The sequence below is a fragment of the Arvicanthis niloticus genome, chromosome 2 (assembly GCF_011762505.2).
Source record: "Arvicanthis niloticus isolate mArvNil1 chromosome 2, mArvNil1.pat.X, whole genome shotgun sequence".
NCBI lineage: Eukaryota > Metazoa > Chordata > Mammalia > Rodentia > Muridae > Arvicanthis > Arvicanthis niloticus.
This window is the reverse complement of record NC_047659.1, coordinates 76,136,449-76,163,364: the sequence shown is the minus strand read 5'-3', so window position 1 is coordinate 76,163,364 and position 26,916 is coordinate 76,136,449. Positions and strand designations below refer to the sequence as shown.

Genomic DNA, 26,916 nt, shown 5'->3' with positions numbered 1-26,916 from the left:
CTAAAAGCCAGACAGGCAAGGACTTCTGACCTGTGCAAACACTCTTTTCTCTTGGCTCATTGGCCTCTGCTAGGAAGGTAGCCTCATCAGGATCCCAGGGCTCAGTTGTCCCCAAGACAACTTCATTTATCCTATAGACATCTACCTGTTGGGTAGGGGAACATAGTGGAGTCTTTGGGTTAGGCCCTTGAAATGGGCATTTCTATTCAAATGTAGCTGAGGGAAACCATGCTATATTTGCTTCCCCAACCACCTGCAGCAGTCTAGGGAAGAAAGGTAACACATTTGAAAGTGTCACATATAGAGCTTCTACGAATTTCTGGGAAACAACATATGTTGCACTTAAGGTAGATAGAGATGAACACGTTTAAAGAGCAATTACTGACAGGTAAATAGTGACCCTATGGATGGGGATGGGGATGGGGATGGGGATGGGGATGGGGATGGGGATGGGGATGGGGATGGGGATGGGGATGGGGATGGGGATGGGGATGGGGATGGGGATGGGGATGGGGATGGGGATGGGGATGGGGATGGGGATGGGGATGGGGATGGGGATGGGGATGGGGATGGGGATGGGGATGGGGATGGGGATGGGGATGGGGATGGGGATGGGGATGGGGATGGGAGGTAGCATGTGTTCTACCACAGCCAGGAATGAGGAAGAAAAGGCAAGCTCCTGGGCTGGATCTAACCCTGTTTTCTACACCCACAGCTCAACTAAAGCCCTGTGAATACTCTGGCACGGCCTTCTGAATTGCATACTATATTGCTAGGATCTGGGCACCAACTTATGCCAAGCAAGCCTAAGGCCATTTGCATATTATCTCTGACCCTTCAGCTGCTTGCTAGGGAGGTTTGTCATCAGTTCATGTTTTACCAGTGTGAAAGCCAAGACACATCAGTCAGGTCATAGAGCAGCCAACTGTGACTAGACTGGCCCTTAGAAAACATGACAAGTGTACTGGGGTCTTTCATGAGGTCCAGCTGCTGGCTGATAGAGAAGTAGGAGATGTAATGGATCACCTCCGTGGGCCATGTACCCATGCTGCCCAGATTCCAGCTTTGTACTCACAACCCCAACACACTCTGAACTGGAAGCTAGATACCGGAGTCTCAAAGGGTGCACCCCAGGCTCAATAAGTATTAAAAACCCCATTCCAAAACTACATGTAGTAAACAGGGGAAAGGGAGGGGGCAGGGCAAGCCACCCCCAGCTGAGAGGCTGCTTGTCTGGGTTGTGTGGGAAGGAATAAATCTAAGGAGATGCCTGGAAGGCAGGTGAGGGCAGGCCAGAAACGAGCCTGGTCTGGCTTTTGATCTGCCAAAGCTCCTAGCTGCTCTCACTGCCAGGGTCTAAACCATCTCCAGAAGGGCCTTCGAAGCACCTCAAAAAAGCAGGATCAGTTCCCTTGAGAGCTGGGATTTCCCCACATGAGGCACTCTCAGAAATGTGGCCATACTACAGACAAAAGGGATTGTTGCTGTCTTGAAAAAAAAAAAAAAAAAAAAAAAACCCTCCAAATGAATGAAGCCTGGGCTGGGCAGTTCCCGGGTCTTTTTTTGTGAAGACTGGCGGTTGCAACAATGAGACAGGAAGTCCCAGGCAACGGGCAGCCTGCAGGGGCACTTGTCAGAGGCCTGGCCAGGATCCTGTTCTGTCTCTGTACTCTTATTATCTGGCACCTCCGCTTTCTTTGTCTGCTCCAAATCCCTGGCTCGATCCTTCTTGGATGCTGGCAGATGCCCACATTCAGGCTGGCCACCCAGAGTTAGCAAACTAAGTCTGATGGGAAGCAGTTGAGAGCCAGCCACCCATGTCACAGTGGAGAGGAGGGAGCTGATGGTGAGGTCTGAGACTTGCCCTCTCAGTCTTGGGAAGACAAGAAATTTACCACTGTGCACAGTAAGAAGTCCCTAGTTTGTTATAATCAGAATTCCTGGCCTGAACTCTACTCTGCCTCTTCCTAGCTGAGACCTTGGCATGTCTGTGTCCTCCTCAGGACCTCAGGTCCTGCTCAGACCTACAGTCTGCTGTAAATGGGAACAAGAAAAGTTTCCTTCAAGAGCTATGAACAAGGAACTGTTAGAGGGTTGTGTAAAGTGCTTCAGAGACTGTAAGGCTTCGGACTTGATGTTGAGAGGCTACACAAAATCCCTCACTGTTCTCTAAGAATGATGCAGCCTGGACTGCCATCCTGAATTGCCATCAGAACTGACTGCTGATTCCCCTTCCCTCTGGAGTGTGGGTAAGAAAAAGGATAGAAAAGGTAGGGTAACATATTCTGCTAAGCTGAATTCTTGCTTCTTACCAAAACAACAACGACAATCAAATCAGATCATATTGTTCCTAGGTACACACTGGCAGCAGGTCACACACAGGTACTATGGTAGCTCAGCCTTATCAAACAGGAGGCCAGGAACACAATACAACATTATTGTTGGAAAGTGACTGACAGTCTGCTTGGCCAGAGAAAATCCAGACTGTAGAATACTTTGAATCCTTGGGTAGCAGTCTATAATATATCTAAACTCTAACACATACAGACACTTTAATTTCAAACAATTCTCACTTCACTTTAGTCCTCAACTTGGGACATCTGGTCTACCTCCATCCTCTTTGCTCCTTACCAGGTTCCTTACCAATTGCTGAGTTACAAGAAAATAAAGACAGACACTGAAGAGGGAGGTATATTAGCAAAGGGAAGAAAACACACTTTGAGTAGACATGATTTTTAAGCTTACCAGTGTTTTGGGATTATCTGTGAACTAAACATGACTTAGCTATTTTGGTCCTTCCATAAGTTTATGATAATAACATTTGTATAGTCAATAGCAACTACCACATATGGGGAGCTTATTCTGTGTATTACCTTATTTGATCCCCATGAACTCAGTTGGAAATAGGTCAAGTCATTTCTATTTCAAATAAGAGGTTTGGGAAATTAAAACACTTGCTTGCAGTCATAGCTGGTAAATGATAAAGCAGGAACCCCTTTGCCCTAACTTCACAGACCCCAACCATTAGGTGCCACTGACTATTTTGCTAACTTTGAAGCCAACATTTAGCTGCCTATTGTGTATCAGAAACTGCTCTATGTGTTAAGGACACCTTAGAAACAAGAAAGATTCATAATGCTTACATTTTCAAGGGGTGAGAAATGGCCAAACAAGTAGATTAGCACTTAAACAAGGTCATTTCAAATAGAAAAAAGAGGGAGAGATGACAGGGAATGTCTTGGGTGGGAGAGACAGCTCGCTGTGTGCTCTGAAAACTACATACCAGTCCTTTTGGAGGTTACTGGAAATGCCAAATGGGGGAACATGGAAGCAATACTTCAATCACTCAATAGCTATTATTTCATTTACTTCCATTTTGGGTAAACAGATGGAGATTTAATGCACAAAAAGCGGGGAAGAGGCAGGGAGAAAAGAGCTTAACATTGCAAATCTTCTTGAAGTGGTATTTAAGGGAATCACAAGTCAGTAGCACGAAACTCCCATCACCATCATCTCTATTATGTGGTAAGAAAACACTTTCGCAAGCTGAGCAAAAGATTAACGAGCCACTTAGACTCAATACTGAACGACAACCGGTGGGTGCCTCTGAACATCACCCTTCTGCATCTGGAACAGAACAAAGGAAAATAGATGCCTGTCCTCACTGTGGGGCTCATCTGTGTAAGGGTCATGTCCCCAGAACTTGGGAAGCCACCCAAAGAAGCAGGCCTGGAATTCCATATTCCCAAGAAGGAAGAGTCTCTTGTAATCAGAGGAAGAAATGCTGAACTGGACTCTTAGAACACACCTCTTAAGATATGCTCTCCAATGGCAAACTATTAACCCACAGCCTGACATTGAAACATTTGCTAAATAGGAAATGGTAATGACTAGGGGTTGGGTGGGGGTGGGGTGTCCTACCAAAGTTTTGTGCTTTTAAAGTGTGTCCATGGCAAATAAATATCATTTGCCATGATATTTGCATCTGGGAATACAAGAAGCCCTGTGTTTTTGTTGTTTAAGCCATGCTTGAGTCTGAATTTTCTCTGGTTGTGCTTTGAGGGCTAGGTAAAGCCCAGGTCTGATATGCCATGGTCTTTTAACAAGTCTAGCCTTCTCTGAGATTCTCCTTAATGTGGTAATAAGACTTCACATATACCACATGCCAGACACTGTTATATATATTTATATATTAATCTTAGAGCATCCTGAAGCTTTTACTATTGTTCCTATGCTAAGCAGGATTGAGACACAAAGCTGAAGTGACAGGTATGAGGCCATCTGGTTTGGGGATTTGACGCTAGGCAGGCTTTGAGCCAGAAAGCCACCTAACACACTGCCACAAAACTTAAGCTTCCTCTCACACTGATGGCTGAAGGTTCTGAAATGTAGCAAGGTTGAATTAAAAAAGCATATCTTTGAGCCCAACTTTATTCTTTAGATAAGGCTATGTAACAACTGAATGAAGACTCAATGACACCAGATCTTTCAAGGTTCTATCCCAATACAGACACTCTTGGTTTAGGGTCTGAGATACTGACAGGCTCTAACCCTCTGGAGGAGATCTCCCTCTACAAAGAGGCACTGTGTAGAGCTGAAGGAGGGAGGTAAGGAACTGGAGCTAAGGCCCAAGTTTTGAGCAAATAGCCTAGTAGACACCCACTGTAATTGCCATTCTTTCTTCCTGGCCTTACTTCTTCAGGGTCCTAGGCTCTGATGCACAGGTCTGGTCACCTCACCCCAATCTTACCCTCTGAACATTTAGCTCTGTGTCTCTTTCCATTCTTAATGACTGATGACATCTTCCAGCAATTTACTGGCAAGAGAACAGGTCTCTTGCCTCCCATGCATATCTACACAGTCCTCCTTCTCCTCATTCCTGAGGATGGTTATAGTCTAGGCTGCCACTCCAGCTGGCCAATCCTCTGTGTCCAGGCATTACCACTATCAAAGACCACATGGCCAGATGGTTGCCAATCCTCTTCCAGACCTCAGGGGAGGGAGCCACAGACTCCTGGATCCCTGACAGGAGCTTCTTTCACTTTCTAAGCTTAATCTTAGTGACACACCCTACAGGGCAGCAGCTGTGACTAATCCTGTGTTCTAGGCCCTGCCTTGTGTGTCTGGCTGATGCTGTGACACTGAGCTGCCAGGAAGCAAAGCATTCTGGGAGGGCAGAGCTCTCAAGGGTAACAAGTGGGGTCCGGTAGAGGAGAGGCAGGTGGGGCTAGAGAGGCCTTGAGGAGGTAGACCTGAAAACTGAGACCCTCTCATGATGTCTGAGAGCTTTAGGGCCAGGGATAAGAGAGATCTGAAACACTGTAAAAAGCCAAGGGCCCAAGGCTCAGGAGTATAGTTCTAATCTCTTCTAGTCATTTACCACGGCCTGATGTACCACCCGTCTGATAAATATGCCCATAAGAAACAAAAATAGATAGAATGCTCTGTAAAAGGGACATCATTATATATCTCACCTCTCTCTCTCTCTCTCTCTCTCTCTCTCTCTCTCTCTCTCTCTCTCTCTCTCTCTCTCTCTCTCTCTCTCTCTTACACACATACACACACACACACACACACACCAGTGTAGAGTTATTTTCCCCATCAGGAGAACTACGTGGCTGGAACTTAGGACTCTGGCCCAGAGCATGCATACTATTGCTGGATGCTGCCTGATCCACAGCCGGACAGTGCCTTCCCACTCCTTTCCACAGCCCTGCCCTGCTTGAGACTCTGATTTCCTACTTTTTTTTTTCTTTTTTTAAAGCCCTTCCCAAGCACAGATCTCACAGGCCTAGGGGAAGGCTGCCTTGCAGAGAGATACAAAGGCCCCATTGAACAGTATAGTAGGGAATGTCACAATGTGCTCCACACAAAAGGGATGCTAGCATGTTGCTGCTCTTTATCTGCAGGGCTATGGTCACTCAAGGTCCCTCACTATATGAAATCATGGTATATTTCTTATAGAAATCATAGAGAAGACTTGAATAGCCACATCACTAAACCCAGGTCGCTAAGTATGAATGAGGTAGTGAATGAGATCACTTAATCCCAAAGAGGCTCAGACATCAGTCCCCATGGAAGGACTTCAGGCAGACATTCACTACCATACCTGGAATCATAGGCTCTGACCAGTTTGGGTTGCATGCTTCTGATATGAGAGAGGGGAAGTACCTCATGGGAAGAAGCAGGTAGAGTCAGGGGAATGTTGGAGCTCAAAAAACCAAAGCCCTAGAATCTTAGCAAATTCTAGTTACCACAGGAAGGCAAATTTCCTCAGCTCTTTGGTGAGGATATTGGGGTAGCAGAGTCTCAAGAGGCTCTGAGGCACACCCCACCACTGTCTCCATAGCCTCTATGGTCTGTCCTGTCCAAGAAAGTCTGAAGCACTTTCTGAAGTAGGGCTTACATCAGCAGAGGGGGGCCAGTTCACAAAGCATTGTGTACCTGGAATCTCTGGAGCATCTGCTTGTCCATATTAAGGTTTGAAAATTTTGGATTTCACTGCTCCCACAGTGGTGGTTCCAATTTCCTACCAATCTAATACTTGTTTGAAATGATTCATGGAAAAATACCTTTGTGACCAGTAGGCTCACGCTGCAGAGTGTGGTTTCTAAGCACATGCACATGTGTGTGTTACTGTTCAAACTCAGTGGCTACCACCACATGCAGATAATGGACTCCTGCCATGAAGAAGCCTGATGCTGCCTGTTAAGATCATGGGCGAGGGGGCACTATATACCCCTATGTGCAAAGCGAGAGGCTGCTGCCACAAAAATGCTTAGGTTGGGGTGAGGATCACAGCCTGAGGACCTAAGAGCCCAGCCTGGGGCAACAGGTTCTGCTCCTTGTGCAGTTTATCCAAGCTAGCTTTGCTGGGGGTCTGGGTCTGGGCCCCACACCTCTCCAGAACCTTACTAAACATCAAGCAAGTCTCCTCTCTCCTCTCTCTAATGCAGTTGGCCTCGCCCTTATTCCTTCCCAGACAACTTTTGCAACCGCAACACTTTCTCCACAAAGCAGAAACAGCTGGGGTGCAGGGCCTGAGATTTGGCTCCGCCTCCTACCGTATGGGCTTGGCTTTCAGAATGCCGTGGGTTCCAGCTGCAGCCTTGTTTTAGGTCAGGCCCAGATGGGTCTCTTCAGCCATACAGAGAGATAAAATGATGCTGACATCATAGTGATAAAAGTAATAGCAACAACGATGGTAGCATTTACTGCTAGCATTACTCCTGTGTGTGTGCCAGGCCACTATTGGTTTATGTTTCTTTCAGTTACAGGCTATATGGTGCAGTGGTTATAAGCACAGCTGCTGTGGTTTTGGCTAGTTACTGAGTCTTTCTATGCCTCCATGTGTAAAATGAGCACCTCCTTCCTGGTAGACTATGAAAGATATGAATACACACCCATAATGTGCTCAGCATTGTGTCTGATGCATAGTAAATACTCATAGAGCACCGGTGGCCTTCCTGGAGTCCTTTAACAGTCTTCTTTACCACTCCTATATTTACAACTGAGGAAATTAAGCACCGTGAGGTTTAGAACCTTGCATAAAGGTCTCAAGGTTCATGAATGTCAGTGTTGTTCTTTGTACCCAGGCCATCTGGTTGACAGCACTACACGCTCTGCTCTAAACATTGCTGTATGTCCTCAGGAGCACCAGTGCTTCCTGGAAGCTGTCTGTAATCAACCAGAGCATGGAATTCTACCTCAGTGTGTATACTGTGAGACTGCAGAGGCCCTGGAGAAGGGGGCTTTGCTGAGGAGCAGGCTGATGTCACCTAAAGACAACAGAGGCAGCTGGGGGAAGGCCTCAGGCTACCCTCCTTCTGGCAGGTGAAGCCCTTTATTGAGGGGTTTTTCCATGTAGGAGAACACAACTTCAAGCTCACAGGGAAAGTACATGTACACACACACACACCACAAATATCTCAAATACACACATTTGGGGGTGTGAGGGCAGGTCTCTCTACAGAACCATGGTTGTCTTAAAACTCATTATGTAGAACAAGCTGGCCTTAAACTCACAGAAAGCCACCTGCCTTTGCCTCCTGAGTGCTGAGATTAAAGACATACACCACCATGCCCAGATTATATAGAACACATTTTTTAAAAAGATTTATTAAATTTTAAAGGCTTTTTTTTGTTATTTTAAGTGTATGAATGTTTTGCCTACACGTATGTATGTGAGCTACATGCATGCCTGGTGCTGGCAGAAGTCCAAAGAGGCCATCAGATCCCCGAGACTGGATTTATAGATGATTATGGATAATTGTGAGTTGTGTGTTATGTGGGTAGGAATCAAATCAAATCAAATTCTCTGGAGGAGCAGTGCTTTTAACCACTGAGCTATCTTTCCAGTTCTGGGCTACTTTTTTTTTTTTTTTAAATCCTTTAGGCCTAGACCTCTGAGACCTAGAGCTGAAGTCTTGTCCTCAGGTTGACACACCACTCAAGCCCTTCATTGGATCACCCTTGGGAAGCCCACAGTGTGCACCCATATTCAGCTTCAAAGGGCTGGAGCCCTGAAGACAACAAACCCTGCTTCAGCCCAGTGTTCTCACCTAAAAAACAAGCAGATGGGACCAGACATGCCCAAGTCCCTTTTAACAGTGGCACTGTCATCCAAAGAGGTGACAGCTACCACGGATAAAGGGCCAACTGTCCTCATAGCTTTTCCTCAAAGTGTCTGCTCACTCAGCCTCACTGCCCCATTTCCAGATCTGCAAGGATGTCTCATTTTATAGAGGAAATCGAAGTTTCAAAGAACTGAGCTAGTTGGTGCTTGCTAAGCTGACCAACTCCACACTGAGACTAAAGCCTACTTCCCAGCCTTGGTAACTCCACATCTACCCTGGGTAGAGAAATATCATATTACACATGAGCCTTTATCTGAGCACCCTTAAGACCTGCTAGCCAGCTCCAGGAGGCTGCTTGCCCTATCTGTTAGAAGACAAATGTGTATTGTGAGCATTTCCTACTTGGTGTCCAGGCAAAAATGATACCTACCGTTCATTATTCAGGGTCATTCTTGGGGGATCCAGGTTGGGGTTCTCCATGGACTCCATCTGTGGACATCTCAGGAAGTAGTAAAGTGTGTGAAGAGCATCAGGGGACCATGTGATGGGCTGTGGTGGCTGGCGGGCCTGGCGAGCAGGGCTGGTGCCTGGGCACAGGGGGTGGCGTCCCTGCATGTGGTGCATGGCTCGAGAGACCAGATCACCTGGGAAGGAGGAAAAGGACAAGTCTGAGTTCCCAGCCCACAGTCTCTCTCGTAGGGCAGGGCCAGCTCCCTTCAGTTAGTATAATTACTGTTTACCCCAGAGTCAACAGGCTGAGGAGGAGACTGTCACCTAGATGCACAATAGCAATTTGGTTTCCCTTTCATTTCCAGTCTTGCCTTAAAGCTGAATTACAAATACTTGGCAGGGCTGTCTTCCTCCAGAACTTATGCTAATGTGGTTTCCTTTTCAACATCTCCACTCTCTCCACCGCCCTTGGGGCCTTCCCTTCGGTTCTCTGACCATGGGAACCAGCCAAAGCACAGGCTCAGTGGAGTCTCTCTTCTGCTGTTTTGTGCAAAACCTTGGGACTTTTTGGAAGATAATGGCTACCACCATCTATTGGACACTCAGTTACATACAGAGGATGCAATTCATTACAAACCCAACTCAGTCCTTACAGTGCTGAGGGTCAAGAATACCCCATGTTTGATCAGAGGCACTGAGACTTACTTGCTGAACATATCCTGACCCCATGTGTTCTGGTCACAAGGGAGCTGTAGTGGAGTATGTGGGCTGTCAACTAGTTGACTTCAAAGTCCATGAACTTCATTGTGATAAGGGCTCTACCCTGCCTTACTGGAATCTGTGGGGTCATAGGTCCCCATATCCTGTGTTGTGTTTCTGTCTTAGTCTTTTCAACATCCTAGCAGCCCCTGACAGGAAATGTCCCATCATTGTGTGAGGCCACAATGCTGAGAAAGGATGGTCTGAAACTGCCCCACGCACCTGCAGGCACCTCTGTTCTAGGACAAGTGGTGCCTTTGTGTTCTCCAGGCCTGAGAACTCCCGTGGGCTAGCCTCCCTGAACTCACAGCAGTCCCTTACAGATGGCCCTGTCCACAGGAAGCCTTAAGGACCCAGCTAACTTTATAGAGTAGCAGCAATCATCAGGTTCTAACTGTGCTTATGAAGTAACTAAATCAGCAGAGACAATTCATTACTTTATCTAGTCAGTTTCCATTACTCAGCTTATGGATGTCTGATTCTATATTTCTTGTGCTAGCATCCCACCCAGAAAGAGTCCTCCAGGTACTATTCCCAACCAAGAAAGGCACTGTCTCTTCCCTCCTGATTCTTCTCATTCCCCAAATTACAGTTAGATGCCTGGGAACTCTGGCCAATCCCAGGGCCAAAAGGGCTGGTGAGAGAGGGGTCCTGATACTGGCCTATGTCCACAGACTCTTGATTGCATTAGTCTGGGGCAGGATCTGACACCTTTAATATGTAAAATCCTTTGGTGACTTGAATACTCAGCCTTACAAACCACCTGAAACCTGATCAGAGCTGATACTCCAGAATCCAATATCTGTGGCTTCAGATTGAAGGTCAGCTACTTCTAATCTGTGTACCGTTAGTAATGATCAGAGCAGAGCCTCCGTTTCCTTGTCTGTGAAATGGAGATGCTAGCACATAATCAATTTTGAGGAGTCAAGGGAATAATAATTGAGAAGCACTTAACCTCTCTAGAACCAAGTTCTTGTTTATTAAAGCTGAGGCTAACACCATCATCATTGACATCCAGTTATCAACATTCCTCCATCCTTCCTGGGCCTCCTGAGGTCCTCAGGAGCACCACCTATAGTCACACACTGCCTCACAGTTCTCAGGACAAGAGGAGTCTGGTCCTGCAATGCCAGATCCCAGCCCTACCCTGGGGCTTGTGGGTGGCAGAAACTGGCATCAAGAGCAGCAGAAGGCTGTGCCTCCAGCAGCTGGTACCAGCTGAGTTGGTGGCAGAAAGCCGAAACCTGGCTCCCTTTTCTCTGGGTCTAAATGACATAGCAGTTGGCGAAACACAGGACTACAAGAAAGAGAAATCAAAGTGTCTGAGATAGCATCAAAGAGATGCTGTGTTGAAATACCATTCCAAAAGCCGGACACAGTAAAAGTCATTAGCATTAATTATTTTTTATCATTTTATTGTTATTGGTGGAGCTGCCTTTGGCAGCTCATTTCTAGCCAGAATGCAGGTAAGAGACTCAAGGCAGCCAGGGAAGAAGCTGCTTCTGGAGTTTCCTCTAATGGAAAACAGGATACAGGGGCTCAGAGGTTCAGAAAAACCACAAAGGTGGCAGAGGAGAGGTATCTGGCTTCCTCCATCTAAACCCTTGCTAAGGGCAACTTTCCTCCAAGACCACAGGACAGATGTCTGGAGACAACTCAGACAAGACTTGTGTAAAATCTTAGGCAGCTCCACAACCCATCTATGGGCCGAAGCCACAGCTTGCCTTGGATTCTCTCCTAGGGTAACTTTTAACTCTTGTCATTTTCTATTTTTTAAGCTTTACCATAGACAGGAAAAAAATGACAATGACAACAACAACAACAAACAACAAACAACAAACAAACCCCACAGGCAAAAACCTCATCTAATCTTTAGACCCACCTTGGAAGTAGGTATTTATTTCCATTAAAGAAAAAGAGGAAATAAGCTACCCGGAGTTTAAGAATGGGTCACAGCTGCAAACTAGCATGAAAGTTAGCTAGGCCTGGACCTGGGACCTCACCTCCCTTACCATGCTCTGTGAACTGGGACAGGCCACACACTGGTACCAGCCAGGAACCTGTTAATAGTTCACAGCTTAATTCTAGAAATGAAGAGTGAATTTCTAAAGCTACCTACAGGGTCTGGGGATGTCGCTCGTTTGGTAGAGTGCTGCCTAGCATGCATGAAACCTGGGGTTTGGTGTCCATCATGGAATAAACCTGGGGCATGATGGTGCATGCCTGTAATCCCAGCACTTAGAGGAGAGAGGGAGGGGTAGCAGGATCAGAAAGTCAATGGAATTTTCAGCTATGCTAGCGAGTTTGAAGCCAACCTGGGATACCTGAGACCTTGTGTCAGGAAAGAAGAAGAAAAAAAAAAAAAAAAAAAAAAAAAAAAAAAAAAAAAAAAAACAACCCAAAAATGACATCCATATTTGACGGCGTTTATCTAAGAATAATTTTTAAAGATTTGGCTTCCATTTTTCTAGATACCCATTTTGAATCTATTTTGCAATGTTTCAATCTGTAATTGAGCTCAGGGACTCTACGGTCCCTTGGCACAACCTGTTCATGAGCCTTGAGCTGGCTGGGTTGGGCTGCTGCACACGTGGATGCTTAGTGCTTTTGGAACATCCCTCTATCGTGCTTGAGAATTGACAGATCCCGAACTCAAGGAAACTTTGGACAGATGCCCAGAACCACCCACCAGGCATGGGAAATCAAGCCCTCACCCTTTACTAACCATGAAAGGCTTGATTAGAGGTGCTACAGCTTTCACCGGGGTTGTTCCAGCCCTCATTATGAGCCATCAAATAAAAACAGCAGGTGAGAGTCTGGGAGGTAGCACTGTCTTCAAAATAAGCCCTCCAACATCTGGCCACCCTCAAAGAGAAGTGCTTTGTTTTCTGTTGGTTCTTTCTCTTTAAAATTTCATGGTTATGGAAGGGCAGAGCAAGCCTAAGGACCAGAGCTCCCATGCAGCTAGACCTGTTAGAAGAATGTAGCTTCCTAACCTACCAGGCAGGCTGGCCCTGGCTAGGCACAGAGAGTTAATGTGTGGAAAACCCAGGGTGAATTCTAGGTCCATGGTGCCCAGTGCCAAGTATCACTGGCCTCATTAAAGTCTTTAGTCTTTGAAACAAAAATTAAAATTAAAATATCTGCCTCCACCTCTGTCCCCTCCCCTGCAGAGTAGGTTAGCAAAACCTTTGGTTTCAGAGGGAGGAACCAGGCAATATCGTGTGTGACATAACCTGTTCTGTGGTCTCTGTGAAGATGCAACCGAGATGTCTTCTCTCAGTGTCCTGAGGAGTATTAGGCCGAAATAGAGACCAAACCCAGGAGAGTTTTAGGAGCCAAACTGGGTGGGACAGAACTCACACATGGGTTTACACGCATTTTCTCACACACATACTGAGCACCAGTAGCTGATATCTGTGTTGGTGAAAATTCTGTGCACTAGGAAAAGCTGTGGGCAAAAGGGAGCACGCCTCTGTCCTTGTGACTCTAACACTTTCTAGTTGGAATGGGAAACGAAATTATTTATGAGTAAATACGTAAGTTTCAAGTGGTGGCTAGTGCTTTGAATAGAACTAAAGCCACAGATGAGAATGGGGAGAGAGATGGGAGCTCATTTACACAGTGGGCTTGGGCAGGCCTGTCTAAGTGCCAGACCCTAGTCAGAGAACTGCTTCATTTTCTCCCCCGAGACCCACACTTACTCAGCTCAGAGATGCTGCCCACACATGTGGCCAGGAGTGACTGCTCCAGTGTCCGAAGCTCCAGCTGAGCATAGGCATCTGCTCGCTCATCATGGCCCAGAGACCCGCCATTGTAGGGACTGAAGTAGGCAGGGAGGGAGAGGACACCTGTGAGGGAACAAGATGGAGAAATCACATTGGGAGAAGAAACTCTGCAGACTGTATCACAGCTACTGTGTCCAGAGCTCAGCCCTCTTCCCCTGTCCTGGTAGAGTCATAGGACAAGCCCGAATGAGCCTTGGGAATGTGGGTCTTTGCTCTGCCCCAGGGGTCACAATGAGAGAGAGAGAGAGAAGTGGACCAGTTCTGCTGGGATTTTACCGATATGTAGACAGAAATTGGATTTACCCAGGAACTGGCCTGTAGGCTATGGAGCCCTTCAACATGCTTAATTTGGCCAGAGTGTTCCTTTCAGGGTTCTGGGATGACATGGAGACCTGGCTTTGTTTCTATAGCACTTATGCTTGCTCAGTTTTGATGATCACAGTCATGCTCCTTCAAAGGCCATCTGCCTGCCGTCCTTTCACTTCCCACCCAGTCCATTTCTTCTCTAAGCCCAGTTCAGGAGACATCACTGGAAATAGATACTGCCCTCTCTACTTCAAGAAGGGAACTGTCCAGCCCAGGCCAAGTGCAATTAGTGTTTCTTATTAGCACTTCAACAGCAGAGAAGGGAGCTTCAGAATCCATCCCAGGGGAAGCCGGCTTGTAAATCTCTCCAGCTCACTGTGTAGTCTTTTAGCATACACCAGAAAAGCAGAACCGGTGACAGGGAAATGCTCATTGCAGTCAGAGCCTCAGGCAAGAATTCCCAAATTCTAGGAGCTGCTGCTTCTCTGATGGACTGTTGAGCTTCTGCCTAGTGTTTGCTTATGTGTTGCTTTAAAAAAATTAGTCATAAAAATTTTGCCAGTCATTTTTTGGGGGAAATCCAAAATTTCTTGAGAAACTGGGAGGGTTCTTAGAACGTGGCAAGACTGAGCTAAGAATCTCCTTTCTGGCATGCAGGGATTTGACAAGGGTATGCAGCAGCAAGGGATTTTAGGACAGTTTTCTGGAGTTCATAAACACCATGCTGACATGTGATCAGCTACATGATTTTGGGCAGGTTACTTGGGCTTTCTGTTAACTAGACACAATGGTGGAAGAACATAAGTAACTTTCTTAGGTACACAGTAGGAGTAGGAGTCAGGTCCAGTTGCGACAGTCCTAGACTGTGTACCTTGATCCTCTGGAGTCCAGAGTTCAGTGAATACACCACCAAAACTCATTCTGCTCCTGTTCCTTGGCTCGTATGTATGTGAGCAAACAGCTGCATAATTCAAGGCCCCTTCACTCATGCATGCTCCCCTCTGAGCCTGTGACATTTCCCTCTTGTGGGGCAAAGGTACATGGGCAGTCCTGCCCTGCCCTGGGGCCCTTCCTGGCTGTGTCTCTCTGGATCACCCTGCAGGTGCAGTGATGATTCTGTCAATCCATCCTCCTTGGCGCCAGAGTAGTTGAGGCTAGCCCCTCTATGCCTCCCATTATCCCCATTACAATTAGTATTGGTTCCACAAGGCCTAAACCAAAGCACTTCCTCAAATATTTATTTCCATGGGAGGAGAAAGATCATGTGGCTGGGTCACTCTCTAAACCTTGCTGGGTTCCCTAAAGCAGAAATTCTAACAGCTGAATAACCAAACACACCAGGACTAGCTTTAAGCATTAAAATGAGTTAAACAAAAGAAGAGCCTCAATCCTAACAGCCGAGTGGGGGTGGGGTTCCTGTGGCAGCCCTAGTGCATCTACTCTTTTCTCCCTTTCACTGACAGAAACAACATTGGGACATGTGGATCACATCTGCAGTGCTTAAGGCAGGAAATTCAGCTGACTTGTCAAAGGATTCCCAGTGAGAAATATTATGTCACTAGATCTGGTAACAGGAGCAGTTAATAACTTCCTATTTTGTCAGTTGTCTGCCATTCAAAGCGGCTCTCATGTAATACTGTGGCAAAAGTAATCAGGAGCCTGATATTGATAATCAGATAGAATCACCGCTTTGGCATAAATATCTTTTGCTTTTAAGAAACTGCCCCTCTCCCTTTTGTTCTTTCAGCAAGGAAAATAATGCAGTCAGGATTAAAGCTGACTTCAAATTTTCATATTCATTTATTTTTATGTGCATTGGTGTTTTGCCTATATGAATGTACGTCTGTGTGTGTCCACGTGAGGGTATCATATCTTGGAGTTACAGACAGTTGTGAGCTGCCATGTGGGTACTGGGAATTGAACCTGGGTCCTCTAGAAGAGCAGTTAGTGCCCCCAGCCGCTGAGCCATCTCTCTAGCCCACTTTAAAATGTATATGTAGAATGTGTGCATAGGGCATATGTATGTGTGGTACGTGTACACATGTATCCGTATGTTTGAATGCTCTTACATACTTGAAGGTCAGAGAAGGCCATCCTGTGTCCTGTGCTAGCTATCACTTTCTACCTTATTCCCTTGAGACAGGGTCTCTCACATAACCCATACAGAGAATCCTAATGACCGTCTTGGGTTACAGGCACATTTGCAGCCACATCCGCTTTAGTATGGATTCTGAGGTTTCAAACACTGGTCCTCATGATGCACAGCCAGTGCTCTCACTTACAGTCGTCTCTCTAGTTCCTGACTTAGTGTGTGTGTGTGTGCGTGTGCGTGCATGTGCGTTTGTGTGTGTCAGGCTCTGTGACAGCAGCTCACACGCATTATTGCACTTAGTCCCTCAGACTTCATGGGGTGCTATACTCACCCTTCTTATGGCAATCACCAAAAACTGAAAATGGGGTACTAGAATGTGAACCTCATCACCAAAGAGATTCTTAGCTGCTGAAATGAAATGGTATTTTAATTTTGGCCATCTTGTCCATTTAGGGTATCTAAAAGGAGAGGGGGTCTGTGTGGGTCTAACATTTCTAGGAAAGAAACTCAAAGGAAGAACAAGAAACGATGCGCTCCCTCCCCCGCCTATGTGCACAGCATGTGTGAAGATGTCAAAGGACCACCTTAGACATCAGTTCTCAATGCCTTCCACACCTTTGGTCTGACTCAGGTTCTCTCTTTGGCTTGAACTTTGTTCTGCAGGCCAGGTAGATGGCCAGGTGGCCAGTAAGCTTCCAGGGTCCTGCCCAGCTCTGCTTCCTCTTGCCATCACTGGGATCACAAATCCAGACAGCCATGTCAGATTTCCAGTCAGATTTTCTCATATGGCTGCCCAATCCTTGAATCTCAGAATTTACCTTGTTTCTCAAGGCAGCAGCCCCCTGTTCCTCCTCTGTCCTCTCTAACAGTACTGCATCCACTCACTTGCTGAAGGAGAAATGTGAGTCATCCTTCTCCATTCCACCAATCAGTCACCAAGCCTTACTGCTTTTACTACCTCAGTATTTCAAAAACTGGTCACAGCTACTGCTCCTCACCCTGGCCTCCCTGCTCTCTGTCTATAACTCCATCACACCTCTTTGTTGCCCTTATGAAGAAATCCAACTGCCTTTGCTCAGGTAAAACTAGACAGTGTCTCTCTTTCCTTCTCTGAAACACAGGGGTGAGAAGTGATTTTCTGCTGGTAAAGTGGCAACCCCCCCAGCATGTCCCCAGCATGTCCCCAGCATGCTCCCCAGCATGTTCCCCAACATGTCCCCAGCATGCTCCCCAGCATGTCCCCAGCATGTCCCCCAGCATGCTCCCCAGCATGTCCCCCAGCATGTCCCCAGCATGTCCCCCAGCATGCTCCCCAGCATGTTCCCCAGCATGTCCCCCAGCATGTCCCCCCCCAGCATGTTCCCCCCCAGCATGTCCCCCAGCATGCTCCCCAGCATGCTCCCCAGCATGTTCCCCCCAGCATGTCCCCCAGCATGCTCCCCAGCATGCTCCCCAGCATGTCCCCAGCATGCTCTCCAGCATGTTCCCCAGCATGTCCCCCAGCATACTCCCCAGCATGTTAGGAGTTGGGAAGCCCAGCACACTGGGAAGCCCAGCACACAAGTGTTGCTTCTCTGAGCTACTACATTCCAGTGCTGCTCTCCTAGCTGACTCTAGATCATGGGTAGGTGTGGAGACAACCAGTTTCCTTCCCAGTGATTCTTCACTAGTGCCCAGAGAGGGTGGTGTTGAGTTAGGTGGGAAACTCCCCCCTGAAGCCTGGGAACCTGCCTTTTCACAAGTAGGTGCCACCTAGGAATTAAGCCTGGTTTCTGCTTGCAGAGGTGCAGTCTCTCTCAGGCACATGCCTCCCAGGAGCAGAAGGGCAGCACACCATGTTGACAAACCAGAATTTCAGTTCAAGGGAAAAGAAGATAATTTCATCTGCTTCTCTGAAATACAGGACTAATGCGAAGGCATCTCAAGTCCTCTCTAGCACTTGAGGGAACCCTTCAAGACCTCCCCACATTTACCATTCTAGTACTTAACTTCTAAATGGTCAGCAGTGGAAATAAATAGAACTGGTGACTGCTTATTTCTCTGTGTTCACTTCACTCACAGCCATAATAGCATGTGTGTGTGTGTGTGTGTGCACGTGCATGTGTGCATACATGAGTCTGTGTAACTATCCCGCAACCTACCACTATGACAATATTAAATATAAACATGTCTTTTCTGTGTGGGACTGAATGTAGTTTAGATTTTTCGGACACTTCATCCCAAAGCCAGCAAGTCTGAAACGTAAGTGCCCTTCAAACTCAACAACCCACGACAGCATTGTCCCTAGACTTGCAAATGTCTCCTGTGGGGTAAGCCTCCTTGCAGGTCTGAGACTGCAGCACCCTTTCCCCTGCTCCCTCTCAATCTACCCCACATCCTTAAAATGAAGATCAGGACACAGAGGGTTACTTTTTTTACTGCTCTTGTGAGAACACATGAGGCTGGGGCTTGGGTGGAGCTCAGTCTCTAAGCTTCTGAAAGCACAGTTTATACTACTCCCAAATGGCTTCCGAAAGGCCTGCTCCCTTGAAAAAGTGTTTCTACTCTTGATTTGGACTTTGCCATCGTAGGGGTGGGTAAGGGGTTGATGTGGTTGTTTTTTTTGTTTGCTTGTTTTGTTTGAGGCAAGATCTTATGTACTCTAAGATGGCTGCAAACTCCTTATGTAGTTGAGGATGACCTTGAACTCCTGCCTCAATGTCCCAAGTGCTGGGATTATAAGCTTATACCACCATGTTTAGCTTGAGATGAAATTTTATATATAGAAATTTAATACCCGGTTGTTGTATATTAGTCATCCTGGTATAAAGCACTAAGAAGCAAAAGCAGGAATATTATTCAGAGATATTCCAACGGGGCACAAGGCAGTGGGTCCTAATGCCTAACTGAAAGCTATTGATCCTGACAGTCTAAGCTGGGAGGCCAGGGCGTGAGTGCCTCATGAGGCGAAGGGAAGAGGAACAAAATAAGAAGACGAAGTTGAAAGGAGCTTGAAATATGCACAGAAAACTGTTAATTATTCATACAATGCAGATGACTCATCAAGAATTATCAAACACACAGCTAATGCCTGGGTCAATCTATCTCGTGGAGCTCTGTGACAACCAGGAGTTCAAACGAGGACAACATTCTGAGACAGGGAGAGAGAAGTCTTTGTGTGTGCACGCACATAGGGCAGGGTGTCTAAACTGAGAACCAAATGCTGACCACTAGTGAATACTAAGTGGATGCAGACTTGTATATATTCTATACTCTATGCCCAAACAAACTTTTGAGCCCCTACAAAGACCTACCAGTAAGCTCTTACTGTAATGTCTCAATCTCCCATGGGACACAGGTCAACGTGGGCTGGGCCACTTGACTAAAGCCTTGTTAGCAAATGGCAAAGTGGAATGCAAACTGAGCATCAACTATGCTGTCTCTCAGAGGGGACTAAGGTTCAGCCTCCAAAGGTAAGTGCACAGGACTCTCCCTATTTAACCTGAGAACACATGCTTGCCCTCCCATCAAAACTGCAATTTCCCTCATCTCTCTCCATCTCTCCCCCTCAGTGTAGGAGACTGAGCCACCTAAATGATAGGCAAGTTATCTTCCCCTGAACTCTCATTTTTTTGAGATAGAGTCTCACTAACTTGCCTAGGCTGGCCTTGAACTTGTGAGGCAGACTTCCAAAGAAGCTGGGATTATGGGCCCCTGCCCGGCATAGTTCATATGCTTCTCTTCAAAATGTATTTTTATTACATTTACTTATTTTGTGTGAGCATGTGAGTATGTGTGGGGAGGTGGTGAGACTGATCTTTCCTACCCACAAGTGCACACATGGAGGTCAGAGGAAAACTGGCGGTTTTTCCCTTTCACCATGGAGGTCTCAGAGATGGAACTCTGGGCCGCACAGGTCCTCTGATTTGTAGGCAAGAGCTTCATCCACCAAACCATCTCACTCCTCCCACTTTCTCTTTAAGTGCAGAAATTAAAATCAGATAATCATCACCATCTGGTCAATACCTTGCTCTAGCTAAATTAGCAGAAGATGGTCTTCCTGTTAGGTTTTGTGGGGGAACCAGAAGCTCAGTACTGAGCAATAAAATAAAAACATACAGTTACAACTGCCCAAGTAATACTTGAGGTGTTAGCCACCCACTTCCTCCTGAGAAAAAGGGCAGTCAAATGCTAGGCTCACCTGGCTAAGGGCTGAAAGCCCTGATAGCCTTATTCTGTCAGGAACTGGTAACGTGGCTGTTCTTCTCTCCCTTAGTCTCTCAGTGAAGCCTAAACAGGGCAAGGATCTGGAGAGGGGGAAGGAGCCAACAGAATATTAGACTGCCCCACAAAATAGTGCCCATGACTTTGAGAGTCCCTTGAGCATTCTGACACTTCCTTCCATTTGAGTAGACATCATTTGGTCACAGACAACATACTGGCTGCTCATGAGGAAGCCAGCCAATGGAGACCATGGGATGTTGCTCAAGTTGTCTGAAGCACAAACACAATTCAAATATAATCTCTTCACTGATGTTGGCTTTTTTGCAAGCTATTAAGAGAAAGCCGTTTAAGCCTGTGCATCAATTCAAAAAAATTAAACTTACAGGTGAACTCTGGAAAAACCAGCAAGAATCACAACAAAGGCAGCTTGGGACAGAAAACCAACTGTGAATTACTGAGCTCCTCCTTGTGAAGAAAGGCTCCGTGTTACTTTGAATACTTTTAAAGAGATTCTACGTGGCCTCTCTGCAAAGGATTGATGTAACACAGCAAGAACTTGAATGACCTGGAAAGCACAAGGCTTGGAATGACCTCTTAAAGGAACATCAACCCATGACCATGGTGCTTTACCATATTCTGTCCTTGCCCCATGGAGGGAAAGCACACTAATTCCTGTGGGCTACTTTTATAAACAACACATTCAAAACACACACAGGAAGCACACACCTGTCATCTCTGTGCTTTGGGGAAGAGGCAGGGTTGTGGGTTTTAGGCTAGCCTCTGCTGCATAATGAATTCCAGGCCAGTGTGGGCAACTTATTGTCTCAAAACCAAATAAGCAAACAAAAAGACACACACAGGAGGATCTCTATGAGTTTGAGATCTATATAGTGAGTTCCAGGCTATCGAGGGATATCAAGTGAGAGCCTGTCTAAAACTAAACCAAACCAAAACAATACCACCCAAATGTTGTAAGCCAACTATCTAACAAATATTAGACAACCCCACAACTATTAAAGTATTAGGAATATATCAATACATTAATAGTGTATCATACACAATTCTTACACTGATTAATGATTTTTGTATAAAAGGATGAAAATGACATCTGTCTGAACTGTAGAACAGGATATCTATGCATATCATTTATAACAAAAAATTAAAGTTGATTAAAATTTTATAGCAATAAAATGTGACCAGGATTGTTAAAAGACATTCTTAAATAATAATTTACATTCAGAACAAATGTTTATGTTGTTATTTTTTTTTTAATTTTATGTATATGTGGGTTTGTGCAAATGGGTATGGGTATCCCTGGAGGCCAGAAGATGGCCTTGAATGCCCTGGAACTGGGGTTAAAGTCTGTTGTAAGCTACTTGATATAGGTGCTCAGAACTGAGCCCAGGTCCTCTGCAAGTGTTCTTATCCATGAACCCATTTCTCCGGATCCTATTATATTTCTGACACTTGCTGGACACTGGGGAAATAGTATTTCCCAGTACAGGTTGCACCCTTATCTTCATGAAGGTGTCATCCTTCAGTGGTTGAGAAACCTACCTATGTGTTCATGTTCTTTGAGAACACAGAGTTCAACGATTCTTTTCACCTTTCTAATTTTTCCCAGCAATTCTGGGTGGAAAACTTTTTTCCTTAGCGTCTTCAAATAGGACTACTTGATATATGCACTGATGACAAATTTACATGAACAAAATGATCTGGGGCACATCTCACTCTGTGTGAAAATTTATCTTGAGGGCAAAGATCATTTCTTTCTCAGGAAAAACTAAAGCAGCAAGAACAGCAACATAAACCCCTCTACTCTTTCACAGTTAGCTTAAAGAGCATGGAGTGGAAGGCATTTAACATTAAAGATAGTTCTTTTTGGATAGTAGATTTTAGGTTTTTTTTTTTTTTTTTTTTTTTTTTACCATTTCTCAAGGTGTTTTTAGGCAAAACCATTATTAGCACAGCCATTGCAGGTTTGCAGAGGGAAGTTAGTCAAGGGGAAGTACTTGCCTCCCCTCCTTGGAAGAGGGTCAAGGGAGTCAGCTCTATGCCACTACTCTGGAAGGGGGATTCACCTGTATGTGTCATCCTCAGTCTCTGCCTGCTGTGTCTATGAGATGGGGTGTCATTCACAGCCACACAGTAGCTGGGCCTCCTCTGTGGCCTGTGCAAGCTGCAGTGCCCTGGGATTGAACACAAGATCTGGAACAATTCTCACAGCACTTGCAGCTGGAGACAAGGACCTTAGCCATAGCCCTGCACTGCCTACAGGCAGGCAGGACTTTCTGTCCTCTTACAAGAAGTCAGTCCTGAGCTGCACCTCTGCTTGGGTGGGGAATGGTGCTGCCAAGCCTAAAAGGGGAGGGCGTGGGGACTCCCAGTGTCAGCTGGTATAGAAAGAGAAGGATGCAAGGTGGCTGAGGATCTAGAACAAGTACAAGTCATTCATTTCTTGTGGAGTGAAAAGGGCCAATTATCACAAGGTCTGGGGCAGGCAGCCAAGGCAGTTATTAATAGAACATGAATGTGTTAGTCAGAAATGCTGTACACTGGAGTCCTGCTTAGGAAACATACCTGCTGCTGTCAGCTTTCCTTCCACTTCCAAAGGAGTCTGATCACTCATGTCCTTAGGTAATTTAGAATCGTGAATCACAGAGATCAGGGTTCTGAGCCCAGCCTGGCCACTTACTAGCTGTGTAACTCTGAAGTAGTTACTTCACCTCTCTGATCCTTAATCTGTTCATCAATATCTGGAGCCTAACAATAGCTGAGTTTGACTGAAAAAGCTAAGCATGCAGTGAAAGGCCTAACATGCAGTGTGTTGTAAATAGGAATATTTTTTATGAATGGCTTCGATAACTTCAAAGGAGACAAGGTCCTGAGATTAACACCATCAGAGAAAGGGCCCAAAGCCACAAACCCTGTTATTTTTTAAAAGATCATTACAATTGTTATTCATAAATAATCTTGGTCTTTACATCACAATTGAACAAAATGGCTCATTTTTCTACATATATTCATTCTTCTACTCAAAATTATTGGTGATCATCTGCCTGTCAGAAGCAGTTGTATTCTAGGAACAGACTTAAAGGAGAAGGCGGGTCATTTGCCCTCAGGAGCATGCAGCCTAATGAAGGAGGTCAGACAGTATATCTGCTGAGTCAGCACTGTGCCCAGTGGAGTCCTCATGGAAGGGAAACAGGCTCTGAGCTGAGGTATCCAGGTATGGTGGCTCCAAGGCAGAAATTACAGGCGGTGCCATTCTTACCTGCCATTTCCATGAATTCTGAGGACCTGAACTCTGATCCTCATGCCTGCATGCAGATGTTTACACTGCTAAGCTATCTCCCAGCCCTCATTTTCCTTTTTGAGACAGGTTCTAAGAATCCCAGACTGGCCAAGAACGTTTCACCCTCCTTTCCTCTTCCTCTCAAGCACTGGGATTATCGGTGTGTAAGACCACATCTGGCTCATTTCAGTTTCCTCCATGTATTTCATGCATGGCTAGGCTAACTCTTCTTAGCTATGAATAGCATATCATCTGACTGGATGTACCATAGTTTGTTTACTCACACACTCCGCCGATCTCATGTTTAAGCAATTGTGGAGAAAGTGTCTACAAACATCCATGAGCAGATTTCTGTGTGGGCAGAAGTTTTCAGTTTCTTTGGGGAAATACCAAGGAGTGTAATCATGGAACTGTCTGCTAAGCGTATATTTAGATTTTCAAGGAAATTCTCACTGAGCCACTGTGTACTCCCAGCAGCAGTGCATGAGGGTTCCTTGCCAGCATAGGGGTGTCAGGACTCTAGATTCCAGACACTCTAACAAGTGTCAAGGTGTGTCTGCTGCGGCAGGCTTCACTTCTCCAGGGTTGATATGCAGCATCTTAGCATATATTTACATGCCACCATTGATCTTCTTGAGTCAAGTATCTGATAAAGCCTTTGGTTCATTTTAGTTTAAATATTTTGGAGTTCTATAGACTGTACCCAGCACTCAAGCCATGCAACACCCTACCACTGAGCCACATCCCCAAGTCCTGGTCCATTTAAAAATTGGGTTCTCAGTTTTCTTATTGTTGTGAATATTTCTCTGTAATATTTTGGATAACAATCTTTTCTCTGATATGTCATTTGCAAATATTTTCTCTCTGTTTTTCGTTTTTCATTCTCTTGAAAGTGTAACTCACAGAGTAATTTTTTGCTGTTATTTTGAGACAAGTAAGCTCAGGCTGACCCCAAACTCACTATGTAGCCAAGGCTTCCCTTGAATTCCTGATCCCCTGCCTCTACTTCTCATATTAGGATTATAGATGTACGCCACCATGCCCAGCATAAATCTAAAAAAATGTGCATGATATATATGCATATATGTGCGTGTGCGTGTGCGTGTGCACATGTGTGGACTAGAGGTTAACATCAAGTGTCTTCCTCATTCTCTCCCTGCCTTCTTCGGTGGGGAGGGGCAGGGTCTCCCAGTGGACCAGGAGCTCACTGATATGGCTATGATGCTGGGCAGTGGCTGCAAGGACCCTCTCATCTCTGTTCCCATGCTGGAGTTTTACTTGTGGGCTGTAGCAAGATCATGCTTGGATGACAAGCACTTCATTGATTAAATCATCTCCCTAGCCCCCAGAAGTTTTGGATTTTAATGCATCTAGTTTACTTTTCTTTCACAAGGATTATGGTTTTGGTGTTACATCTGAAAACTTGCCCACCCAAGACCCAAGGTCATCTTAATTTGCCTGTTATTTTCAAAAGCTCTTATAGCTTTGTATTTTACAAGTAGGACCATGATGACTTGCTCCCTCATGAGGCTACTTAGGCTGGAAGTAGGCCTGGGTTTGGAGAGGAGCTCCAGGTGCTTTCAGCTTTCTGGCTTCTAGTCCTGGTTATGCACATAGACCTGCAATGTCCCGTCCTTCTGGAAAGGCCAAGACTACAATGTTTTGCACACACAAACTGCAAGGGAAGGCTGTAGGGGAAAAGAGAGCCTGGAGGCAGGCCTCTTGGAAGGGCAAGCCTTCCCTGGAGAGTGCCTTTGTCCTGCTGTCCTGGCACAAAGGAGTTCTGGTCTGACTACACAGTGTGAGTGATCATTGTATTCTTCTGCCACAACTTTGGGCTTTGGCCTGAAGCCCCTTGCTGTCAGTTTTACAAGCTCCTATTTGCAGCCTCACATTAGGCTCATTAAAAAGCTGCTCCCTGTGGGGCCATAAATGCACATGGATGAGCGGAGAGTGAGCTTGGGAGACTGCCTATGATCTGCCCACCAACACTGAAGAGGACCTAATGGAAACAGTGAATCAGCGCCTCCTGGCTGGAACTGGGCTGGCAACTTGCCAAAGCAAAGGCAGCCTGCAAGCCCTTCCCACAGCTTGTTGTGGCTTCCATGTCTTTGAATGAGGCAACTATATGTCTTGTGAAGTGTGGTCTTCTAAGCAAATAGATGCCCTCTTCATCAGATCTTCTGTACCTGCCTGCTAGTGGTATTCATGATTGATCATGGATTGGGCCTGTAGACTGTTGATAATTTCCTCACAGGAAGGAGTGGGGAGGATCACTGGCCCCTTACTTGAGTATCCAACTATTCTTCCTAGTCATTTGTATGCAATTCTGCCCTAACTATGTGACCTCAGGTCTTGGGGAGGGGTAGGGTATATAGCCTAGGGGAGACAGTTCCATCTATGCAGCCACTGTGGTGGTTTGAATTATATGTCCACCATAGTATCAAGTATTTAAGCAATCATTCCCCAGTTGGTAGTGCTGTTTGAATAGATTTAGGAGGTATGGCCTTAAGAGGAAGTATGTTACTGTGGACTGGCTTTGAGAGTTTAAAAACCTGGGGCATTCCTGGTTCATTCTTTTGGCTTCCTGTTTGTGGTTTAAGGTGTGAGCTCTCAGTTCTTGCTCCAGCCACCAAGCCTGACTGCTGCTTTTTCCTTCCTACCATGACTGACCCTTCTCTCTCTGGAACCATAATCCTAAATTAAACCTTTCTTCTATAAGTTGTCTTGGTCATGGTGTTTTAATCACAGCAATAGAAAAGTAACCACATACCTATGCTCCTTCTAGTACCCATGCTCCATCAAGAAGCCCAAGGCACTCAGTGGTTTCCAGGGTGAACTACTGGAGAATTGTACTTTGGTTTGTTGTTGGGGCCTTATAAAGAGGGGTAGATACTGTTTACATTTGTTTATATCTACCAGGGAGGAATTCTCACAACAAATGCAATCCTTCTACTTCCCTTGGCTTCTTTTTTTTCCTTCCTTCCTTCCTTCCTTCCTTCCTTCCTTCCTTCCTTCCTTCCCTTTTTTGTTTGTTTTTACATGGAAACATTTATTTTTCCACTGAGTACACTGGAAGAGAAAATGGGCTAGACTACAGATAGAGTACCATCCACAGGTTAAGTCAATGGGGCACGTGAGCCAAGGAGATGGAAGATCTTCCTGTGTTCTGATGATGGATGATGAAGTCTCTTTTTGTGTAGCTCCCAGGTATGTAATTTGTGCTGTGTGAAGGAGCGAAGTCCAAATCGGCTGGTGTGCAGTTCTAACACATCATAAGCATGAGGCTCACTGAGAATGTAACTTCCAGTCCAGGTCTACTGCTAGGCTTACCAGATGCAGTTTTGTAGTGCCTTTGCCCGGCCTGGCCTCCATCATGATTTCCAGGATAGTGTGGGGATTTGAAGGGAGGCAGACCAACCCAAAAATGAGTCAGTGGGCTTCACC

At 45.8% G+C, this 26,916-nt stretch overlaps 2 protein-coding genes across 2 annotated transcripts in view; both read right to left on the bottom strand.

Annotated features, from left to right (window-relative positions):
• The window catches only part of Elf5 (E74 like ETS transcription factor 5), a 332,927-nt gene that overhangs the window by 60,366 nt on the left and 245,645 nt on the right, over positions 1-26,916 (bottom strand). The gene's annotated exons all lie outside the window — the stretch shown is intronic.
• The window catches only part of Abtb2 (ankyrin repeat and BTB domain containing 2), a 151,950-nt gene that overhangs the window by 25,878 nt on the left and 99,156 nt on the right, over positions 1-26,916 (bottom strand). The window contains exons 2-3 of the mRNA XM_034495360.2: positions 13,490-13,636; positions 9,007-9,220 (exon numbers count right to left, since the gene is read on the bottom strand). Of these exons, the coding sequence (XP_034351251.1) occupies positions 9,007-9,220; positions 13,490-13,636 (361 nt within the window). The remainder of the gene's footprint in view (positions 1-9,006; positions 9,221-13,489; positions 13,637-26,916) is intronic.